At 50.4% G+C, this 21,112-nt stretch overlaps 7 protein-coding genes across 7 annotated transcripts; 3 read left to right on the forward strand and 4 right to left on the reverse strand.

Annotated features, from left to right (window-relative positions):
• Window positions 1-1,649: 1,649 nt before the first annotated feature.
• CGCA056_v002271 (Glyoxylate/succinic semialdehyde reductase 2) lies at window positions 1,650-2,760 on the reverse strand (the record flags this gene model as incomplete). Its single annotated transcript, XM_037317530.1, has 4 exons — window positions 1,650-2,043; window positions 2,114-2,445; window positions 2,497-2,682; window positions 2,734-2,760. 4 exons carry the CDS (start codon window positions 2,758-2,760, stop codon window positions 1,650-1,652), a joined length of 939 nt encoding a protein of 312 aa, XP_037183006.1.
• A 4,352-nt stretch (window positions 2,761-7,112) lies between these two features.
• CGCA056_v002272 (uncharacterized protein) lies at window positions 7,113-8,780 on the forward strand (the record flags this gene model as incomplete). Its single annotated transcript, XM_037317531.1, has 4 exons — window positions 7,113-7,141; window positions 7,196-7,463; window positions 7,935-8,337; window positions 8,407-8,780. 4 exons carry the CDS (start codon window positions 7,113-7,115, stop codon window positions 8,778-8,780), a joined length of 1,074 nt encoding a protein of 357 aa, XP_037183004.1.
• Window positions 8,781-11,787: 3,007 nt separating this feature from the next.
• Window positions 11,788-12,528, reverse strand: tropI-5 (Hydrolase tropI; the record flags this gene model as incomplete). The annotated part of the gene is made up of 1 exon (XM_037317532.1): window positions 11,788-12,528. One exon carries the CDS (start codon window positions 12,526-12,528, stop codon window positions 11,788-11,790), a length of 741 nt encoding a protein of 246 aa, XP_037183955.1.
• Window positions 12,529-13,914: 1,386 nt separating this feature from the next.
• On the reverse strand, window positions 13,915-14,969 carry sdh (Serine 3-dehydrogenase; the record flags this gene model as incomplete). Its single annotated transcript, XM_037317533.1, has 6 exons — window positions 13,915-13,922; window positions 13,982-14,076; window positions 14,132-14,517; window positions 14,573-14,728; window positions 14,797-14,883; window positions 14,940-14,969. The coding sequence occupies 6 exons, from the start codon at window positions 14,967-14,969 to the stop codon at window positions 13,915-13,917; spliced, it is 762 nt and encodes a 253-aa protein (XP_037183009.1).
• A 2,211-nt stretch (window positions 14,970-17,180) lies between these two features.
• ykvO-0 (putative oxidoreductase YkvO) lies at window positions 17,181-18,092 on the forward strand (the record flags this gene model as incomplete). Its single annotated transcript, XM_037317534.1, has 2 exons — window positions 17,181-17,424; window positions 17,482-18,092. 2 exons carry the CDS (start codon window positions 17,181-17,183, stop codon window positions 18,090-18,092), a joined length of 855 nt encoding a protein of 284 aa, XP_037183010.1.
• A 393-nt stretch (window positions 18,093-18,485) lies between these two features.
• On the forward strand, window positions 18,486-19,892 carry CGCA056_v002276 (uncharacterized protein; the record flags this gene model as incomplete). The annotated part of the gene is made up of 1 exon (XM_037317535.1): window positions 18,486-19,892. The coding sequence occupies one exon, from the start codon at window positions 18,486-18,488 to the stop codon at window positions 19,890-19,892; it is 1,407 nt and encodes a 468-aa protein (XP_037183007.1).
• Window positions 19,893-20,014: 122 nt separating this feature from the next.
• On the reverse strand, window positions 20,015-20,985 carry CGCA056_v002277 (uncharacterized protein; the record flags this gene model as incomplete). The annotated part of the gene is made up of 2 exons (XM_037317536.1): window positions 20,015-20,740; window positions 20,800-20,985. The coding sequence occupies 2 exons, from the start codon at window positions 20,983-20,985 to the stop codon at window positions 20,015-20,017; spliced, it is 912 nt and encodes a 303-aa protein (XP_037183008.1).
• Between the last annotated feature and the right edge of the window lie 127 nt (window positions 20,986-21,112).

The following is a 21,112-nucleotide window of genomic DNA, read 5'->3' on the forward strand; positions in this document are numbered from 1 at the left end:
AGTCAGCGTTGGGTTGATCACATCATAAATTTCGCAGTCGTTAGACCCTTGGCCGTGGCAGTGCTTGATGCTTGCTTGTCGCAAATCACTCAATTGCTGTCGAAAATTCAGGTCGGAACGTTGAGGGCAAAACGCGTTTTGAGCTGTTGAGTCCCGAAAATGATGCGATCTACCAAGGAAAAGACGTGATTGACTCGACAGGAAAACCGCGGCGACAAGATATGATTTAGTCCTTAGCGGTCTCTTGGTATTCTTGGTATTGCACCTTGGCAACCTTCTGCGAGGAGGTGATCTGGACTTAGCTGGTCTCTAGTGTCGACATCAAGTCTCACAATGACGAAAACACTGGTACTTCAGCCCCAAACTCATTTTGTGCCCAGCGATCGAAGGTTTCTGTGCCAGAATGTGTTTAAAGTGTTGCGCTGTCATCGATCCTGAACCCCGGAAAGCCCGCGCCGGATCAGACCCGCAGTTCGGCAGAAGAGTGGGGCTTCGTGGCCGGCACACCGGGCAGGCGTCGGTAAGCTTCGGCCCCTTTTCCCTCGGGCTCCTTAATGAATAGACGCAATGAACCTTATTGGGTAGTGACACATTGATTGGGAATCTCCTCCGGCTTGTGGTGATGTTGAAGTCTAGACATGAGTGAGCCCTATGAATTAAGCTTTTCTGAATAGCCAAGCCCTTACGTACGGAGCACGAGGCGGACGAACAGGGAAATAATCCAAGTCTCAGCCTCTGATATATAAGTCATCGCAATTCTAAGTTGGAGTTAGCCTCAACTCAAAAGCAAAACCATCCCACTTCTACACTAAAGTCAGCAAATTTTCGATAGAGCTCTGAGGTTGACTAGTAGACACCGACACGGCAGAAAAGCTCCTCTTGATTCAGAAAGCTAGATCAAATCGCAACGTGGCGCATCCTGTTTTAGGTGATATTCTTTGAGTGGATTGGCCCGTGATGATACTTGCCATGTTCCCGACAGTGACACTGTTTCAGATGCTTCAGATGAAGTCTAAGCTAAGCTTGGGCAGCGCAAGGTTTTCCCGTTTGACTCCGGTGCAGGCGGAATCTGATCCGTCATAACCGTCGTCGATAGAACTAGACCAGGTTCCATCCGCGAACGACGCAACCGACAACCGAAATTCTCTGAGCCCGTACTTTGGAGCCAGCGAAGCGGCATCAGAACACGCAAATCATACACTGCATTTAGTCTTGACACATATCTAGGGCTGAGTCGCATTGGTGGTCACGAAGTTTGACATGATCATTGTGCATCCTCGACCAACTAGGAGTTAAGGCCGAGGATACTCGCAACGATTTCCCTTACTTTAATGCTTCTTCACGTCGTCAAATCTTTCGCCAAATTTCTCGTAACATCACCTCGTAACCTTTGTGTCTCGGCAGATGCTACCCAATAAGGCGACGTTGAATGCGACAAACAGTAGGTCGGACGTATTCTGACGTACTGATACGGAAACCGGCCCGGAGGTCGGCGACCTCAGGTCGCCACTCCCCACGGTGGTTATTGGTCTTCGGTCCTGCATTATCCATATCAAAATCGGTTTCCTCATTTGCCGTAGGGTATCTGTCTAATGTCTACGAAAAGTCTATCTCTATGTAACGTTCAAATCCATCTAATCTTCAGAAGATCACTCTTGCCGACTGTTCTCTGACCAAAAAGGGAGTCCAGCCTGAGACCGCAAGGTTCCGTATAGGGCAGCACCGTCCAGATTCTCACCCCCATAGGCCCTGGCACTCAGCATGTTGTTGGTTGCGATATCGAGAGCCGGCATTCTCACCCCGAGGTCACCAGCCACCCGCAGCGCGTGCTTTGCGTCCTTGATGGTGTTTGAAACCGCAAATCCAGCCCAGCCCTCCTTAGGTGCCCACGAGCCGCTGGTCATGCGGCGCGAATAACTTCCCAAAACAGGTCCAAAGTTTTCGAAGATGAGCTCCTCCATCGCATTCGTACCGATGCCGTTGTGTTCGGCAAGAACTTGAGTCTCTGCAATAGCCTCCAAGAAGACAACTAGCAGCACATTTCTACCAGAAATGTCAGAGGTGTTCAATACGAATCATACGACAACGAATAGGAGGGGCACTCGGCACTGACCCAGTAACTTTGAGCATGGGAGACTTGGTAACATCCTCGCCCATGTCGATTACCTTTCTACCCATAACGTCCAGGACCAGAGGCTCCAGACGTTGTATCGTAGCTTGCGGGCCAGCCATGGCAAAGATTAATCGTCCAGCTTGAGCAACCGGACTAGCACCGAAGACAGGGGCAGCGATAAAGATAGCGCCAGCTTCTTGCAGCGTCTCTGACACTGCTGCTGCGGTGTCAGGGTGAATTGTGGAGCAGTCCACCAAAGTCTTGCCCTTCAAGCTGATGCCACTGTTAACGAGCTCCTTTACCAAAGCCTGAAGGACTGCGTCGGCAGAGACCTGAACAGTTGGTCAGACTAGGGTAAAACTCCACTTCAGACAAAGACTTACCATGGTGAAGATGTCATCGCATGTTTGGGCAACCTCCACTATGGAGCTCTTTGCGACGGCCCCTGCGTCGACCAACGCATCCCCCTTGGATAAAGTTCGGTTCGAAAATGTCAGGCTGGACCCATGTTGTTGCAGCTTCTTATGCAGGTTGAGTGCCATGGGTAGGCCCATAGAGCCGAGGCCATACTAGTCGTCGTTTCAGCAAGGTATCCTAGTGAGGGAGCGTCCTGTACCTACCCAACCGACGGGGTTGATCTTCTGCATGATGATTGGATAGTTTTTACGTATTATTCGTCGTAAATGCGGCCGAGGATATGGGTTGAGATGGGCTTCGTGAAGTTGTCATATGGCCTGGAATAGATGCCTTCTTGTTCACACGCATCTTATGTACAAATCCTCTACTACACGCAGGATTGCGATCTCGGGATGTGATCCGTTATCATTAGTCTCGCCATCCAACAAGAAGTCAAGGTAATAATGGCTCAATTCCTATCGACTCGGTGGGTCAAGATTGATAATATGAAGCATTTCTTGGACGGTGAGTCTCATCAGTCGCTACTGTCACTGATGAACATGAATGGAGCACCACCTGCGCAACTACGGTCCGAAAACCGAGAGATTACAGGGGTCTTCGGAGGGCCGTGATCGGACCCACGCAATTTTGTGCTGTGCAATGATGGTGCTCCTAGTCCGGGCTTCGGAGACAACGTCCGATGCACTGATTAACTTGAGTCATTGTATTAGTAATCCCGAGCCGGGTACTTACCCGACAAACACGGAAAGCTGCCTATCTGATTGATATCCGTATCGTCTTCCGAAAGATTCAGCAAGGTGTACGAATTGAAAGAAAAGCTTCATGGTCTTGCTGGCTGCCATGCAGGTGATCACGTGCGCGTGTGTCGGTTTGATTTCTCGAATAGGAAGTCTGATGCGCCGTGAATCCGATGGCTTGTATGCCACGGACCATCTTGCCTGCACATACGTTTGATGAGGGCATCAATTTGCAAACTCGGGATGCAACTGTTCGTCAAGATCTTTCATCTGCAACAATTCTTGTCCAAGATGTCGCCCAAAATCTATCATAACTACCAGGCTGTCCGTTCCTGAGCGATTCGACTCACCGCAGTACCGTCTTCCTGGTCGACGTTCAATCGTGGCCAACTCCGAATGAGAGAACAGCATGCTAGCTCTGGTCAAGTAGTCCTTCATGCTACTTCGAGCAATCATCGAGAGCGTCTGACATGGAAGAAACAAAGAAGATACGCCGTTGATCGTTTTTGCTCGGTATTGAAATTACAGGTCCGTACCCAATGAGTCCGAGATGGACAGTAAATGGGGGAATTTGCCCCAGGCAGAAAAGGCAGAATCTCTCCGTAAAACCTCGTGGCTGTCAACCACGACCAGCGCAGCCTAAGGGCTTTAGACTCTCAATTGAAGTTCGTCTAACAGGGTTACCGTCCCTTAAGATATGGTCGTCATCCTTGTTAACATCTGACAGACGATCGGAAGCAGGCGAGCAGCAATTACGGCTCCAGCCGGCTCCCCTGAATCTGTGGAGCAAGGTCTGATTTGAAATTTCACCCCATCAAACCTATCGTGCACCCTGATGGAATGCGCGCGATGCGCGCGGTGAGACATTAGCCTGCAGCGAAGGCGCCCGCCGATGGAACTCGCCTGATCTTGTGAATAAAAGCAAATTCCAAGTCTGTGCGTAGCTTGCCGTGGGTTTTCGCCCATGAGAATCGTGAAATGAACAGAGGCGACTTTACTGCGACGGGCCGGCTAAGCGCTTACACGTACAGCGTTGAATGGTCAGTGTCTGAGGCTTCTTGCAGCATAATGATGCTCTACGCATCGATGACTTCGTAAATGAAGACAGGCGGTTGAATGGAGCGGCGGCAAGATTTGACTTCGTTTTACACTTCATCTGACTGGTTCATTCCAGATGAGAAGGTAATTCTGTAATTGAGGGCGCATGGGCTCTCTCCGTATCACGAAAACGAGGATACCTCGCAGTAGTAGCGAACTCAGTGTCCTTGACATTCCAATGTAAGGTTCCTTTAGGTGCACCGCGCGGCGCCACAGAGCACCTCAATGAATGGCAGACAGGAACCCTCAGACTTTCACGGGCATTAGCAGTCAGCCGTACGTAGGGCGCAAAAGCGAACCCCGCCATCACGGGCCAATTGCATATCAAAATATATTCCTATCCCACCGGTAGGTTATATACCCCGGTTGAGTTAGAGTCGCGGACCATTTGCGAGTATCGTTAGGTGCGCATGAGTGAAGCCAGCGTACGAATAAGGCAGCCGCTCCCCCTAAAGATTAATCCGCCCTCTAAGTGGACCCGACTCATGTTCTTCTTTACAGCTGTCGACGTAACGTCACGTAAAGTTTCTCAGGGACCCCTGGCAGCTTTACGGCCTTACTCAGTATTGTAGTTCACAAATTGCTGACCAACGCGGTCTAAGCGTTTGGCTTGGAGCCAAGTGGTTGGAGATGTCTCCATCTGACGGCGGGGCCTTTGGAGACGGCAAGAACTTGCCTAGGCAAAAGGTCCTGCAAGAAGGCTTGTCTCACTTGATTCCTGTCACGCCAAGGGGGCCGATCATCCCGGGGCTGGCAAAGGGGCGTTCCTGCGGCGGACTTTCAGTCCGACAGAATCTCCCAATGACGGCAATTTATGGGTCTGTCACCGAAAACCGGGCTCCACTCTTTGGTTCGGCCCCGAATGGCGGCATCTGTGGGCGGATATCGGGGGGCAAAGCGGACAGAGTACACCAAGGATGGAAAGCTGCTGTGTGCCCTGGAAAAACCCATCTATGTCTTCACGAGAACGGATTCGAAGGAGATAGGTGCCCTTGCGAAAGTCTATCCAGATTGCCTAGTCAACTTGCTGCTCAACCAGCTGGCAGAGTTCAACAAGCAACCCACAACGAAGCTGTCAAAGAATATGCAACTGATACCAACATTGGATGCAGCGATGTAGTTCAAGATGTCCCAAATTACCAAATTAGGGGTTGTAGCAACGGGGATACCAACCTGACGTAAACTTTCAGCAACAACGCGACCTTGTACGATTTTACGGAGGACCGGCAGTTACGTAGAGGCCCGCTCAAGGCCCATCACGATCGATGTTGTCGATAAACATGGCTCGTCGCGTCATGTAAAGCTTCGCGCGGATGTAACGGGTATCATACATCCGCAGCCAGTCAGAAGCTTGGTATGCAGCGCGATGCGGTAGCGCGATGTGGTGTGCAAAATTACACCGACCTTCATCCGCTGCAGATGCAGAACGGCAGACGGTAAATCACTGCCAAAGGATTCTGTACCTTCGATCCCTGAGACTTTGCTACGAACAACAATCCACCGGACTCCTTGAAGTGTCCACCGAGAGTGATTTAACCAGGGGTTTGGAAGGAAAGTCTGCAGAAATTTGATCTTGAGGTTTATGATTGCCGTTGCTGGCAATCATAACCTTGTTGCGGACTTGGGTTCCACTGGAAGATAGGCCGAATTCAGAGGACCGAATTCAGAGGAGCCAGTATTATGGCAACGAGAAAGACCGGCATCTAATCTTGGGGCAAAACTGTGCCTACGCCTTTCTGCGTAGGGAGAGTAGCTGATCCGTCAATGTGGTAGTGGTTGGTTGGACTAGCGGCTGGGCTTGTGGGAAGGGCAGTCAATGACTCGATGTACGTCGAATTTAGGACTCGTCCTTTCATAGGAACTAATATGGCCGGATTTGAATCACATGGTATAGTTCGTGTTGCTGTACTCCAGTGGCGGGGAACAGCCTTGGAATCGTGCGGGGGGGGTAGAGCTCCTAAGTGGCCGTGTGCGCCTAAGAGATCGGACCAGCGTGGCAGCCCTGTCCAGGGGTGGTGGCCTTCGCCCTCCATCTTACCTTACAAGACTCTACCGACAGTTCTGTACCCTAAAGTCTCTAACGAAACGCATCGTCTACGGCTATCACCCCTGACCACCCATGCATGCCTCTGTTGCCTTATTCTCTGCTCCCAGACTTACTCCTTCGCCATGTCATCACGCTTCCTGCTCCTACAGATACCAGAGAGAAGAACCAAGGCGAATTTTCAACGGTGTCGTCAACTTTGCCAAAGATTAACGCGAAGAGTGCGTACGGGGGACCTCCAGTCGACCCACAAAGAAGCAGCCGCCCAGGATCCGACCAAACCGATACACCGAGGGCTCGTCAGATGACGCGAACATCAAGCCCAAGCGACATACCATCGATCGCCTGTATACGCTGTCGACATCGGAAGAAGAAGTGCGACCATGCCCTTCCCAAATGCGGTGAATGCAAGAGAGCAGGGTCAGAATGTGTTCGGTTCCAGGAGCGAAAGCCCAGGGATGCTGCGTCAGTGCCATGGGAGTACGTCAAAGGACTTGAGATGCGTCTTGCCCAGGTCGAGAGAAGTCTCGCGAACTGTATGGTCTTGATCAGGAAGCAGGGAAATCCGTCAAATCAGCCGCTTCCCGGACAATCGACATTTGGAATCGCGGCTACCCTGGATCCACCATCCCTTACTCGATCACCCAGCACGGTCACCACAGAAGCCGGTCCCTCATTACAATCATCGTCAAACTTGGAGATCATGGAGAGAATGCAAGCAGTCAATTCAGAGTAAGTTGGACGGCCTGGGGAGATGTTAGTGTCATATCGTTGACAGCATCATAGGCGCAGCTCGCCCTCTTTGGCAGCATCACGAGATGGCGTCATCGCCATGATCCAAACACCATCCGCCACTCACGATAACATATTCCTTCCCAACCCACCCTCTGACAACGACATTGGGCTATTAAGAAGAGCCGACCTAGCCTGTTATTTCCAACTCGTTCACCCCAACTGGTCGTTTCTGGACGAGAACGTCCTTGTTGAATGGTTCCAAGCGTGCGTCGAACAAAAGGTGCCCTCCAACAATTATCAGTCTTACTTCGTCCAAATAGTATGCGCCATAGGTGCTCTCTATTCAAGCCCCTCTACCAGAGGGTGCCCACACATCGCGCGGTCCACGTCCCTTTACAATCAAGCCGTGGTTCATTGTCTGCCAGATGCATTTCTCCAGGGGCCTAGCGCTCAATTGAAGGCTCACCTTTTGCTCCTAGTCTATGCTCTCCACAGTCCGAATCACTTTAAACTACGAGACAACACCGGAAAATCGACTTTAGAGATCGCCCGAAGATTATCGAATTACGAAGCGCCGGGATCGTTTACGAGTCTGGACGCCACGACCACCCCAGCTGTTCTGGAGACTTGTGAGGACAGAGGGCTGCTCATACATTGTTACTCAGTCTACGAAGTGATAGCCTCGACGTGGCCTCATCGATTGCATGAGTTGGTTGATGTACTAGATGAGAAGGTTGGTGCCGATTCTGCCTGCGTTACTCAAATGACTGTGAGACTGACTCGTGCAAAGATTTGGAACCAGAGCATCTGGCTTACCTTCGACGGCGGCCTAATCGATGCGAACTTCGAGCATCTGTTCGCAATTCGTCGGACTCAATCAAAGATACGGAGGTTCTGGAAGCAGATGCGAGCTCTGAACGGCCAGAGCGATTATCGAATTCAAACCATCCACGAGATTAAGGCTGAACTGGATCAATGGAAAGGAATGATTCCCCTCATCTCCAGCAATACCGACAGGTCAACCAACTGTCATCCGCTATCGATGCTCATGCTCTACAACTACTGTATCTGCTGTTTATTCCAGAACGAGATAGCCGTCCCCAACATTGACGATCATGCTGTTCTCTTGACTGCAGCCAGTGAGAATGCGAGGTGCTTTCGTCGTATCCAGGAACACCGACCCATGGTGTACTGTACGTGGACCACGGTAGGTTGCCATACACCCCCGAATTCAATCTAATGTTTAGCACACTGATTTCTAGTGGTACAGCTTCTCGAACAGTTCACTGTTGGAATTATTCTCATTTCTTGCTTCTGGGGAACTCCCTACATCTATCGCAGCACAGCGTTCCAAGCTCCCGATACCCTACAGGCCTTGGAAGATTGTGGATCGACCTTGTCTCGCTTTGCCAATCGATGGAAAGATGCCGAGGTTTACTACGAGACGTACACACTGCTAACGTCTCAAACACCTATCTCCTTCCCCGATCATTCTGACTTCGAGTTCCCCGATCAACTCAAGCCTCAGATCAGTGGCCTGGCCCAGACACTGGAAGAGAGAGGGGTCTCAATGGCCGTTCTTGCGATGATCGCTCGAATTATCAGCAGTCCGGCCTCGGCACGCGAATATCCGTAGCTAGTGGGCATCCATACTGTGAAGTGGTCGGCGTAATCGCCGTTTATTACACTACCACAGTCTTGATCCCACCACATCGGTTACAATCGCCAACGTCGAGTTCCTCTGGATCCAGACAATAGGCACAGCTGTACCAATGGGGCGAGAGCTCGCGGAGTGCGACTCGTATCCGAAATCTCCTCTTCAGTCGGTGTTCGGCTCGCCTTTGGCCCATCACAACATCCAATGACTGAGCGTGGCCAACGCCACCCATCGTTCAGCGAAACAAACGCCCCAAGGTCCAACCTGTCATGGTCGTTCATTGGAGACAATGCTAAGCAAGGTTGATCGCTTGCTTCTTCTATCGAGTGCAGCCACAGCTGAATGAGCTAGTGGCTAGCTGCAGTAACCACCTTCCCCAATAAGAGAACTATTGGGTGCCTTGCTTCAACGTCGCATCCGACGATGTCAGACGGGCATCGAGTCGAACGAGTCTAAATAGGCTGGCCGCCGCAAAATGGGGTTTCAATTCAACCACCGTCATCATATGATGATTGTTGTCTATAAAGTCTTCGGCCACCGCTTCTTCCCGAGCCGCTAGTGGAGGATTTGTGGCACAATCAGCCAGGCCCTGTGGAACCGTTGTTAAACACTTTCCGACGTTGACTCTCTCTCTCTCTCTCTGTTTCTCTCTCTCTCTCTCTCTCTCTCTCTCTCTCTCTCTCTCCTCCATTTCCCTTCAAGCCGGTTCAGCGGTAAGTGAACCATAACTTGGGTCACTACTCTCTTCAGTAAGGCTAATTATTGTACAGACTGCAGCCAATCGCAACTTATTTCGTCAAAATGCGGTTCAGGTCTCTCATCCTGCTCATCTCAGCTGTCGTTGCAGCAGTCAACGGCTCCAACATCCAGGTCCGCGAGCCGATACCTGCTGAGTTGGCTCAGCGGGCATGTACCTACAATGGCTGCGCATGTGTGACCGGACTTACTCAGGGGGTTTACTGCGGCAACTGTGTGGTTGGAGCTGGTAGCTATGCTGTCAAGACCAAGCGTGTAAAGACGCATGCGTTTGAGTGCAGCTCCAGCGGGGGATGCTGTGATTATGGAGTAGCTAGCGACTGCGGTACAAGTCGGGCCAGGTGCAAGTCTGGGTCGGCAGTGTGATTTTCCACGCGTACGGCATGGCCGGCGGGCAGTTCGGAGGTCTTTTGGATGTGGGAGGCAAAAGCCTTCTCATCAACCGGGGATGAACTCAGAGGACCTCGGCGAGATACCAGCGTGTTGTATCTCCACTCTCGTTGCCGTTTTCGAGAAAGATCATCCAAGAGACGTGATATCTGATGCCAGAAAGTCCAATAATTGTTCATCCCAACACCTTTCGACCTCCTCACAGTCTTGTACTAATTGATTGCTGCGCCATCAAGATGAACATTGTCTGTAATCAACCAACATGCCTGCCAATCTAATCGCTGGCAGTTACCATTTGGAACTTCCAACTCAAGTCTTGGTTTCTTTCACGTGTGAAGACCTGCCCTTCATCTGCCAAGAAAGGTGAGTGTATCCAGGAAAGCTCCCGGCATCTACTGCTCAACCTTTTGGGTTAGAAGATCTTGACATGTCGGAAGAATCGATGCGTGTCGAGCTTTGTTTCAGCCCCACCTCAAGTGAGCATGCGCTAGCCTCATTGTCCGGCGTGTTTTCGATGCAACACATTCGTTGATAAAGGCTCGAAGATCAAAGAGAAGTGTTCGGAGATAGAGTCAAGTAGTAATGGCCGATACTTCCGATTCCAAGTCCTACGAGGAGCATTAGGAACATTGAAGAGCTTCCGATACATGCTACAGCAATCGAGCCCATTGTGGTTGCATGTGAAGCAGCCGCTGTAGGCTGTGGAAGCAGAGATAACTATCCAGATCCGATCTACTGTGTTTGCAACGAGGATGATTAGACATATAAATCCCCCAATCTTCCTCTTGAGATAGATATATCGAATATTCGGAGTCCCAATCCATCGATCAAAACCGTACCCTCAACAGCATGAGTTCCTGCTCATCCTGGTTGTTGCAGCTTTGTCTGCCTCCACGCCCACTCCATCAGGCCCGTATCTCATCGCCGGTGATAGTGACATGTCCCAATGAGCTATCGGCAAGAATCCTTTCATTCGATTTGAACCTTTGCATCTTTCTGCAGGTCTTACGCACCCCAGACCCGCTTATCAACGGATTTTGGTCCCGTAACATACCCGCAGGTGCAGTCTACACCAGGAATCAAGAAGTGTTTGGCACTTGCGGTTTCCTAACCCACATGCAATACTTTTTCGTTGCGCCACGGGACGGTCTGGTGTCTTGTGAAACTGCTCCAGGTGAGTTGAAATGCGCCGATTCTTGTCATCTTCGGATGGGTACGATCGATCCATAGAGGAACTGAATGACAATGGGATTTCCAAGATTTCATGAATAATTTTGTTCGAGACGTTCTAAATGTCTGTGAGGTCGGTCGGTTCGCCAAACAATACGATTTACGCAAGCCAACGAACGGACTAGAGGCTTGCGCGGTGCCAAATGGATTCACGCACACCAAAGTCAGAAGTGGGTTTGGCGTATGCGGAACAGGGCCGTTGGCAACTTTGTCCACGCTATGGACTCCAGTGAACGGGTTGAATGCGTGCTCGGTGCTGATTGGGTGGTCTTTCAGATTTAGAAGGCAGATGACTGTGTATTATCAGCGGCCTTGGGACATAGTATACTCTGAGGAAGGTATGATGCTTAATGGCGCCCATCTCCTTGTCCATGCATTGGGGAGTGTGTTTTCACTTCTCATCATAGGTCTGAGCCCTGCGCAGTTCATTCAATTATGTCACGTCCTTCCAGAATGACACATACATACGTCGATATTCAATTTGAATCCCTCTGGGCCTTTGCTCTGTACGATTTTACTGACCAGTAAATGACTCTCAACTTGTGAGAAGACAACCTGCTGTACGCGATCAATACGTGAAGATGCTGCGTGGAGAACAGGAATCTTCATTTCAGCCAAGAAACTGATTGAACCAGCTGACGGCTGAGTTCTTGCCCCTTGCCATGGCATCTCTTTCACCGGGTTTCTTTGGGTCCCCGCGGACCAAGCATGCATGCTCCACTCCAGGGAAATGCTGGTAGTCGAAGGCCACGCCTTTCTTGAGAAGGGTCTCAAAGAAGTGAGACTTAAGCTCCGCGTTGAAAACATAGTCGTGCTCTGGGGCTAGAACCTGAACCGGAACCGAGACGTTGTCGATATCCTCCTTGGTCAGCATACTTGGGTGCCCTGTTGAAATGCAGTCCACCAGAGGAGGTTGATGCTCTTTCGCGCCCAGACGGAAAACAGCCCAGCCCCCATAGCAATATCCCACTGCTCCAATCTTTTTATACTTTTGACGCAGGGTCCTAGCAAACTCCAAGATCTCAGGCTCTCGGATCTCACGAGAGTTCCTCATGGTGTAGCCCTTTAGGTCAAGTTCGTGCCATCGCCCTTGAAGAATGGGTTCAAATGGCAAGGTCTCTCCGCCGAAGAAGTCGGGTACGTACACAGTCGCGTTCGCTTCCCGGGCGAAATGGTCGGCGAGTAATCTGGCATTCGGAAAACTCCATCCGAGAAGGTCATGGATATAGAGGACAGCAATATCAGAATTGTTGCCGGTAACGTAGACCTGCAAATTGTTGATCTTGTCGATGCGGCCGACGGGGGTGCCATCCCACTCGAAGGCTTTCACACAGCAAGACGGGACAGCCATGTTTTGGCAATGGTTTTCAGAGGCGGGAGGTATGAAAGATTGATTTAGCAGTTCACTTTCACGATCTGTAGATGGCTTTCGTGACCTTGGATGTCAGTGGAGATAGAGCGTCGAAACGAATCAAGCGGCGCATTCGGCTTCGGGGCAATCAACAAATCCGCGCCGAAGACTTTCCAGAGAAGCACAGCTTTCGTACGTGGTATGACATGATTTCCTCTGCAAAACGTCAGGGAATCTCGGTTACAGGTTCGTCTGATAGGCAGAGGAAGATGAGTCATATCGCGCCCGCAGTGACTGAGCACTAATGCGGTTAGAAATGCACACTCCTCTGCCCAGCAATTGCATCGCTAACCTCCTTGCCTCCGTCAACTGACTGGCAGGGGTTCTCCAATACAAAACCTGCTGCAGTGCAAGTAAGTAGATCTTGGCGCGGAGACAAACACCCCTTAACCCCGACGACTCATTTGTGTGGTTGGCAGCAGTAGACCGGCTCGGGACCGATGTAGCGAGCGTAGTCATTGTTTCCAACAAACACAGGAAATGCGTCGTGTACGAAATACTTTGTTCTAGGTTTAAATCAGCAATGGAAGGCTCATTACAATTCAGGCAAGTACGCTTGAAGAAGTGCGTGTCAAAGAAAACAATAAGGTTGCAACGAATAACAATATCATCATCATTGTGACGAGAGGCCCCTTGCATGTGCCGCAACATGCGTATTCAAATAATATGATGGCGCGCGTCTCTCAAATTTATATTCACATTGCCTTGGCTGGTCAAATCAACGCTGTCAAAATATGAATAGACCTAGTATCACGATGTCGACGTCGGCAACATCAGAGGCGTCAAAACCTCGAAGGGTTTTGCCAACGCTGTCCAGACGTGGTTGGGTCGCCTACGCGAACCTATCTTTTATATCTGACGCTTGCAAGTTGGGGATCACTCCGCGAACCTCTCCAGATCTTTTACCTGTGCTCTGGCCAGGGACCAGGACCTTGCGGAGGAGACGCTAATCCTCGGTACAGGACGGCAATACCTGATGACAATCCGACGATATTTTGCTACTCCCCTCACACAAAGGCCGTCTTCCATCATAGACACGTGTAAGTTGATCTGGGTCAGACTGCGAGAGGCTAGTGGTGCCATGCAAAGAGATCTTGTCCCTGCAAAGAAGCCGAAATAATAACAGAGACGTTGAACCCGTCAATTCAATGTCTGTTGATTATGTTCAAACTCTATCGCCGATGGTGATGAAGACAATATGTTGTATTCCTCCTAACGATTATTGCCGTCACGCCTAATTCCATGTCGTACTTTGAAGTACCAGGCGCCTCATCTGTTGAGAACTTATTCAGTGGCTTCGGTCGGTCCATGTTTTATCGAACACGTTCAGTGATCTCTGGGCTTGAATCTTGTCAGTATCGAGATCCTCAAGCGTGGTATTAACAAGCCCTACCAGTTGGCACAACATCCAAAGCCTTGATAGAGATGTTGGGCGGTTGGTCTAGCATATACAAAGCCGCCTGAGCGATGTCGTCGGATATGAGCGGACTAGAATCAACTTATCAGCCACCTCGCGTATCATTGATCCGAGAAAACAACTTACTCATATCCCTCGATGAAAGAGTCGTACTTCTCCTTGTCGTGACCAACTCGTTGGGAATGGAAGTTGGTGGTGACAACACCTGGCCGAAGTGCCAGAACCTTGATGTCTGTCTTTACCAGCTCGTTGCGAATCGAGTTCGTGAATGCCTCCTGGAAAGCCTTACTGGCATGATAAACCGCCTCACCCGGGAAAGGCGGAACTTCCAAGCCAGTAACGGACGTAATATTCAAGATAACTCCTTTGCCGGGCTTCTCCTTCATCATCGATCTGTTAAGGACCGAATGCGTGACGTACATCATGCCGTTGACGTTGGTGCTAGCCATGGTCATGACATCCTGAATCTTCAACTCGGGGAACGTCGCAGGAGCCCCCAAGGCAAGGCCAGCCTGTTTACATGCTTTGTAAGTTTCTTTTGCGAATCCTCGAAGACAGATGACTCACATTGTTGACCAGGATGTCAATCTGCCCCATTGCCTCAACTGCTGAAGCAATGGCCTTGTCCACAGAGTCGAAGTCGCCAACATCAGCGGCACGGTAAATAATCTTGAGGTTTCCGTGTGTGAGTGAAAGCTTGTTCGCAAGCTTGGCCAAGGTTCGCTATGAATCGCCTCCATCAGCCTGCAAATTGACAATTGCCAGTTTCACCTTGATGAACATTGGCTCACCTCAGACCTAGACAGGAGGACTAGGTTGGCGCCCTCGGCCGCCAAAGCCGCAGCAATAGCTTCGCCGATGCCCATGGAGGCCCCGGTCTACATGGCCCTGTTAGATAGTAATTATGATGTTCCAGAACTGGTCTGAGACTCACCACCAGAACATTCTTTCCTTCGATACCCATTGTGCTTTTTGTTAGTGGGCTGAAGTGTTGACGTGCAAAGAGGAGGGCAATGTTCAGTGGTATTGCGTGGTTTCCGAAGTCGCGAAGGTGGCTCTACTACGACGCGGTATTCTCAGTGTTTGTTCAAACTTGTTTCTAGTTCCCCGCGCAATGGTGCAGAGGCTTCGATAGGTTGATGATGACAAATGTCTTTCAACTACGTCACCGCGAGATATTCTGGTGAGGGACATCACAACGTCAGCCCCCACATCCGAATTTGCTTTTCAGCCACCGAATAGGCCCGGACAGGCCTTTCATCGGGGATTCTTGGGGCATTTTCCGATTTCCCGGGGCCCACTCTCTCCTCAACCCAGGCCGACCCGATCGTTGACCCACAATTCCTCCTGCTCTCTCAATGAGGCACATTCCCATTGATAGCGAATCGTTTGCTCCGTCCTCATCATACTAAATCTGCTCTTATATCGACAGGTCCCAACTTGGCACTCAGAATCGGTCATATCTAGGATGAAGTTACGAACGGATAAGCCGGCCGGGCATGATCAGTAACTTAGGTTGCAATTACAGACAGCTGACTGTCATCTACCCACTCTAATGTCTCCGCAACATCATATCGACGTAAGAGCAACGTGCCGCAGCGGTAGCTATAAAGTCGCATTGAAAACTTGCCGAACGGGATCACTCATGAGGAATGCATCCCTTTTTGAACAAGAAATAGTTCAAAATGTCGATGTCTCACGCGGAAGCCCGAACACGGCCACCCTCATTCGATCCTCACATGCAGGTTTTGTACGAGAAAGCCGATGCTCACTCTGCTCAAGAGTCCTGTCAAATCATAACTCGGTCCGGGCTTTCCAAAGCGAAGCTATCGTTCGGCGATCTCATTGTGAAATCCTTTTTTGGCGGTATCTTCATTTCCCTTGGATCACTCTTCAACCTTGTCGTCGCAGGCGGCTCTCCCAGCCTACGTTCCTCCGATCCGGGTCTCGCGTCATTTGTGGCAGCTTTTACCTTTCCAATCGGTTTTGTTTTGACGATTTTCACCAATGTCGAGTTGGTAACCAGCAACATGGCTGTCATGATGTACACAACTCTGCAACGCAAGACGTCATGGTACGACCTTGGAAGAAACTGGGTAGTTTCTTACATCTTCAACCTCGCAGGGTGCCTGTTTTTCGCAGGAGTTCTTTCGTGGTGGAGTAATGCGCTAGAGTCCGATGCGCAATCCACGTACGCTGTGACTCAGGCAGAGGGCAGAGTGAACATCAACTGGGGCTATAACTTTACGAGAGGCATCGGTTGCAATTGGCTTGTTGGTCTGGCAGTGTTCATGTCTTCAAGCTGCAGGGATGGGTTTTCAAAGATCGTTGGCATTTGGATACCGATATGGGCGTTGTGAGTCTAATTCCTTTCTCGACGCGTCACAACATGACTTTGAGTTGACGCCTATTGTGTAGTGTTTGTCTCGGCTATCAGCACTCGATCGCAAACTTCTTCCTTGTTCCCATTGGAATGTTTTATGGGACGAACTTTGGCGTTGGGAAGTTCATTTATCAATCAGTCATCCCTGTCACTTTGGGTAACATCGTTGGTGGCGCGTTGATGGTTGGAGTTGTCCTTTGGTTTCTGTATGGAATCGATGGTAGCCCGTCTACCCAAGTCTCCAAGAACAGAGAAATGAAGGAAAGTCAGATGGAACATGAAGGGAGCCCGAATGGACACATATCGCAAAACAGACATGGATTCGTGGATCGCAACAACCCCAGCGCTGACCATTACGGAGAAACAAGAAGGGGAAGTGGACCAGACTTGGTGTAGCGAAAGTACAGGAAAGCATATGAATGGACCTCAGAAATCACTTAGATTGCAGCTGTCGGGAAATATATACCGGAATATCGGCCGAGCTCCGTCGATGGGTATATTTCCCGGCGCAAATGACTGGCCCGCTTTCGGCCTCATGTCGGATTAAAACGAAGATACGACTTCAGCGAAATGTTACTGGCCCAATGAAAGAAATTTTGTATCTCTATGTTTGCGCATTTGTCAACGGAAGAATGGATTTGTAATCCTTTGCTTCTTATTAGCGACTCTCTGTCGCCTTCCGTCACTGCACTAGCAGGGCAGTCTCTTGGATGATGAAAGGCGCCCTTTCTGAGTGAAGTTGGTATTTCGATCCATCATTCTACAGCGAGTCCTTAATTACAGATTACAATCATGGAGAAGCTTTTTGAGAAGAGATCACTCGCCATCATCACCGGAGGAGCCTCTGGCATTGGTCTGGCACTTGCGCAAAAATGTGTCAAAGCAGGCATGTTCGTCATCGCTTGCGACAAGGACCAGCACGCCGTCAAGTATGTCATGGAAACATACGGTCAATCCATGAAAGCAGTTCACATGGACGTCAGTCATTCAGATGACTGGGTAGCGTTAAAAAGGATAGTTGATGACGAATATTCGGGTACGTAATGGTATCCTCTGTTGGTTGCCTATGGCGACATTACTGACCAGCCTCCAGGCCGTGTTGCTCTTTTGGTCTTGAACGCAGGGATTAAGCCTGAGTCTTCTTTTGACTCTGTGGCTTCCTTTCATACTACCTTCAACACCAATGTGTTTGGAGTGGTCTGTGGCATTGGCGCACTCCTTCCATCCGTCAAAGCGAGCGCCGAAGTTGGCAATCGATCTGCTATCGTCATCACCGGTTCAAAACAGGGCATTACAAATCCGCCCGGCTATCCTGCGTACAACGCGTCCAAGGCAGCAATAAATTCCATTGCGGAGCAGCTCAGTTTCGACTTGCGAAATACCGAAAGGGTATCAGTGCATCTTCTCGTTCCTGGATGGACTCACACCGGCATGGGTGGGAGGACCCCGCAGACGAGTCTTTCCAAGCCTGACGGTGCATGGTGGCCGGAACAGTTGGTGGAGTACTTGGAGAAGAAGATGCAAGAAGACCAGTTCTGGGTTCTTTGTCCGGATAATGAAGTGACGGAGTCTCTAGACCGAGCAAGAATGCTGTGGAGCGCAGGCGATGCTGTAGAAGGGCGCCCGCCACTGAGCAGATGGAGAGAAGATTGGAAAGGTCCAGCTAATCGCTTTGTTGAAGGATACGAGGATACTGAGCATTGAGGCCCGACTTTGGAATTGCAATGGAGGGCGCTCGAAAATTGCGACCTGATCTTTGTGTCAATGCACTCAAACACTCAAAGCATCAATGCACTCAAAGCATCAATGCACTCAAAGCATCAATGCACTCAAAGCATCAATGCACTCAAAGCATCAATGCACTCAAAGCATCAATGACAGACACGTTCACACTGTACTACTTTCTGGGACAACCAACTCACTCATGAACGTGCCAGAATACTCTGACGTTAAGCCTGTGGCAAGTGAAATAATACAAAATTGTGTTATTGCATGTAGAGGACTGAAGATATTTCGTCGTTTCTTCCCAGTCGACTCATTTCCTCATTCTGACCGAGAGGCCCCGATACCACATCTACCCTAGCCATCTCTCTCAAGATGCCGCAGATCGTACTCAGTGTCCGGCCGAACGTATCGGAATGGGCGGTTCCCCGGCCAAGAAAACTCGGGTTCTTGACTGTCCCCATCGACATTCGATACCAGATTTACAAGCTGGTTCTCATCGATCCAGTCCTGCTATGGGACAAGAGACACAAACTGAATTGCAGATTCAAGACTTTCAACCCTCAAAAGTCGGAGCCTCCACCGTTTCTCATGACACAGATTGACATCGACGAAGACGGCGTTGAAACTATCCCAGACTGTGATTGCGGCAAAAGAGAGGGAACGAGCCTATTGTTGGCCAATCGCCAGATACATGAAGAGTCAGCCCCAATCTTCTGGTCTCGCAACACCTTTTGCTGCTTGGGTGGATGGGATGTCGTTGGCGCAACTGATTATGAGCTGCGCACCGCAACACTCACCTGGATCAAGCACATCAGCATCATGAACCCGGAACCCCAGGGCGCGTCAGACCATATCAGATACTTCGACGCATCAGGCTGGAAGGTCGATCGAGAATGGAGCCAATCCCTATTCTGGCCCTCTGTCTCCAAATTGTCGGCGCTTTCATCGTTGCAGGTACCCCCACATCTCATCTTCACCAATTGCGAGTTGTACGAGGCGGCTTGGTTGCAGAATCCAGAGCTCAAGATTGAAATGGTCGGCTTGATACCATTTTGTCGAGACCCAGACGTGGACTTCATGGGCTTCGGAGGCTTGTCGCGAAAGAACTTCCGTTTGCACTGGTCAACAATCTACGTTCAAGCCGTTCAGCCTCTTGCCATCAAAGAATTGCAAGGATCGGAACGCTCTTCAGACACCAAGTGTGCAACCTTCCTGGAAACATTGTTCGAAATCGACACGGCTGTGAAGACCGGCTTCTTTGGGGCGGACCCGAACTATCTTGAGAATTGGGAGGACTTTTGGAAAATCCCGGACGGCTTTGACGAGTTCAACGACCACCACTCGGTTCATGTCGCCATTCCAGACTCATTAGTAGACAAGGAGGTTCTTGTCAAGTTTTATGGCTTGCCGTCTTCCAAACAAACGGAGGCACGGCGAGTCCAAGAAAAGGCTGCTCGTGACGCTGAGCAGAGAGCCCTCAACGGCTTGACCGTGAAGCAAAATGAGGTGCACGAGGCTAGCCGTGATAACAAACGGTATTGGCGAAACCTTTGGGAGAATTACCGGGTTGGGCGCTGGTACAGGTACTACTACATTGAGAACCCGTGGATCGGGGAGGGAATGTGGGATTCCACGGGCAACCCCTCGCCTCAGCCACTGCCCGGGAGAATCGAGGCTGTCGAGAAGAAGGCTAGAGAGAAAGCCAAGCGTAAATCAGAGAAGTCGAACGCAGAGGCGAGAAAGATTGAGCGGAAGAGGGTCCGAGGGAAGGGATGTTGAGCGGGAATTGCATCCGGATGGGTTTAGCAGGAAAAGGGACTTGTGTATTACTTGCGTCTATCTAAGTCTGTTTCCCGAGCACATCAAGAGATAGGCAATTCGTCATTGGATCTTCCAACAGCTTAGCAAGCCTTGTCGTTGAAGTTGTAATATCCAGGACCAAGGTCCGCCGAATCAGTGACAGACTTGTCGTATTTCCTGCAGGTTCCAGTCTGCGTACCACTGCCAGGGTCGGTTACGAGGTAGAAGCCAGTGCTGAGGCACCTATCATCTGTCTTGCATGAGGCGATGCAGTCAGCCTGGCTGGAGTTGAAGTTTGCGTCATAGTTGAAAGCGTTTGGTCTTGGGAGACCTCTCGCGTTGCAGATTTTGGGTTTAACGAGGATGGGGGTGACCGTGGTGGTGACGGTTTGCGTGACTGCATCTCCGGCGACCGTTTGGGTAACCTGTGTTTGGCTGGTGACCTGAACCGTCTGAGTAACAGTGACAATGACGGTCTTCCCGGGGGCGGTCTGTGTAGCTTGAGGTCTCGATACGGTCACCTTGGCAGTGGCGGTGATGGTCTTAGTGGTAGGTTGGGCGATGCAGCTGCAGGCACTTGAGATACGACTCTCGGCGGAAAGACGCAGAGCAGGCGGGCATGCAGGACGGTTATTACGCTTCTTTTTTTGGTAGATAGTCTTGGTTCTGGCAGTGACCGTGACCGTCACAGTGGCAGTAGAGCCTTCTCCCGTAATTGTGTTGGTCATCGTTTGTTGGTTGACGTTGGTCAAGGTGACAGTTTGTGGCTGGGTCTGATCTGGCACCGTGACTGTGGCAGTTCGGGCCGGGCCTGATTGTGTGGCCGTCTGGTAAAGGGTCAACATCAGCATTTACCAGAGAAAATAACGCATGTGTAACTACTTACCGTTGTTGCTGTGGTGGTCTTCACACCTCCGAGGTAGCCCAGACAGAACTGGGATGCCTCAGCCCTCAGGGGCCCTCTCAAGATTGCATAGACTGCGTCCACTACATTGCAATGGCTAGCCGGGGCTGCTGTCACAGCAGACCCCCAGGCAAGAATAGCGGCAAAACTTAGGCGAGAAATATGCATAACGATATGCTGTGTGGTGAGAGAGGATGATTAATGATGAACTGGTTTGCGATGAAACAATCTCATGACTTGGAAGGTCCATCAAAGGGACAATAGGCTTTATGTCTGATGCTTCATAGACTTCAAC

The sequence above is a fragment of the Colletotrichum aenigma genome (assembly GCF_013390185.1).
Source record: "Colletotrichum aenigma strain Cg56 chromosome Unknown KSG_Cg56_contig02, whole genome shotgun sequence".
In the NCBI taxonomy this organism is placed as follows: domain Eukaryota; kingdom Fungi; phylum Ascomycota; class Sordariomycetes; order Glomerellales; family Glomerellaceae; genus Colletotrichum; species Colletotrichum aenigma.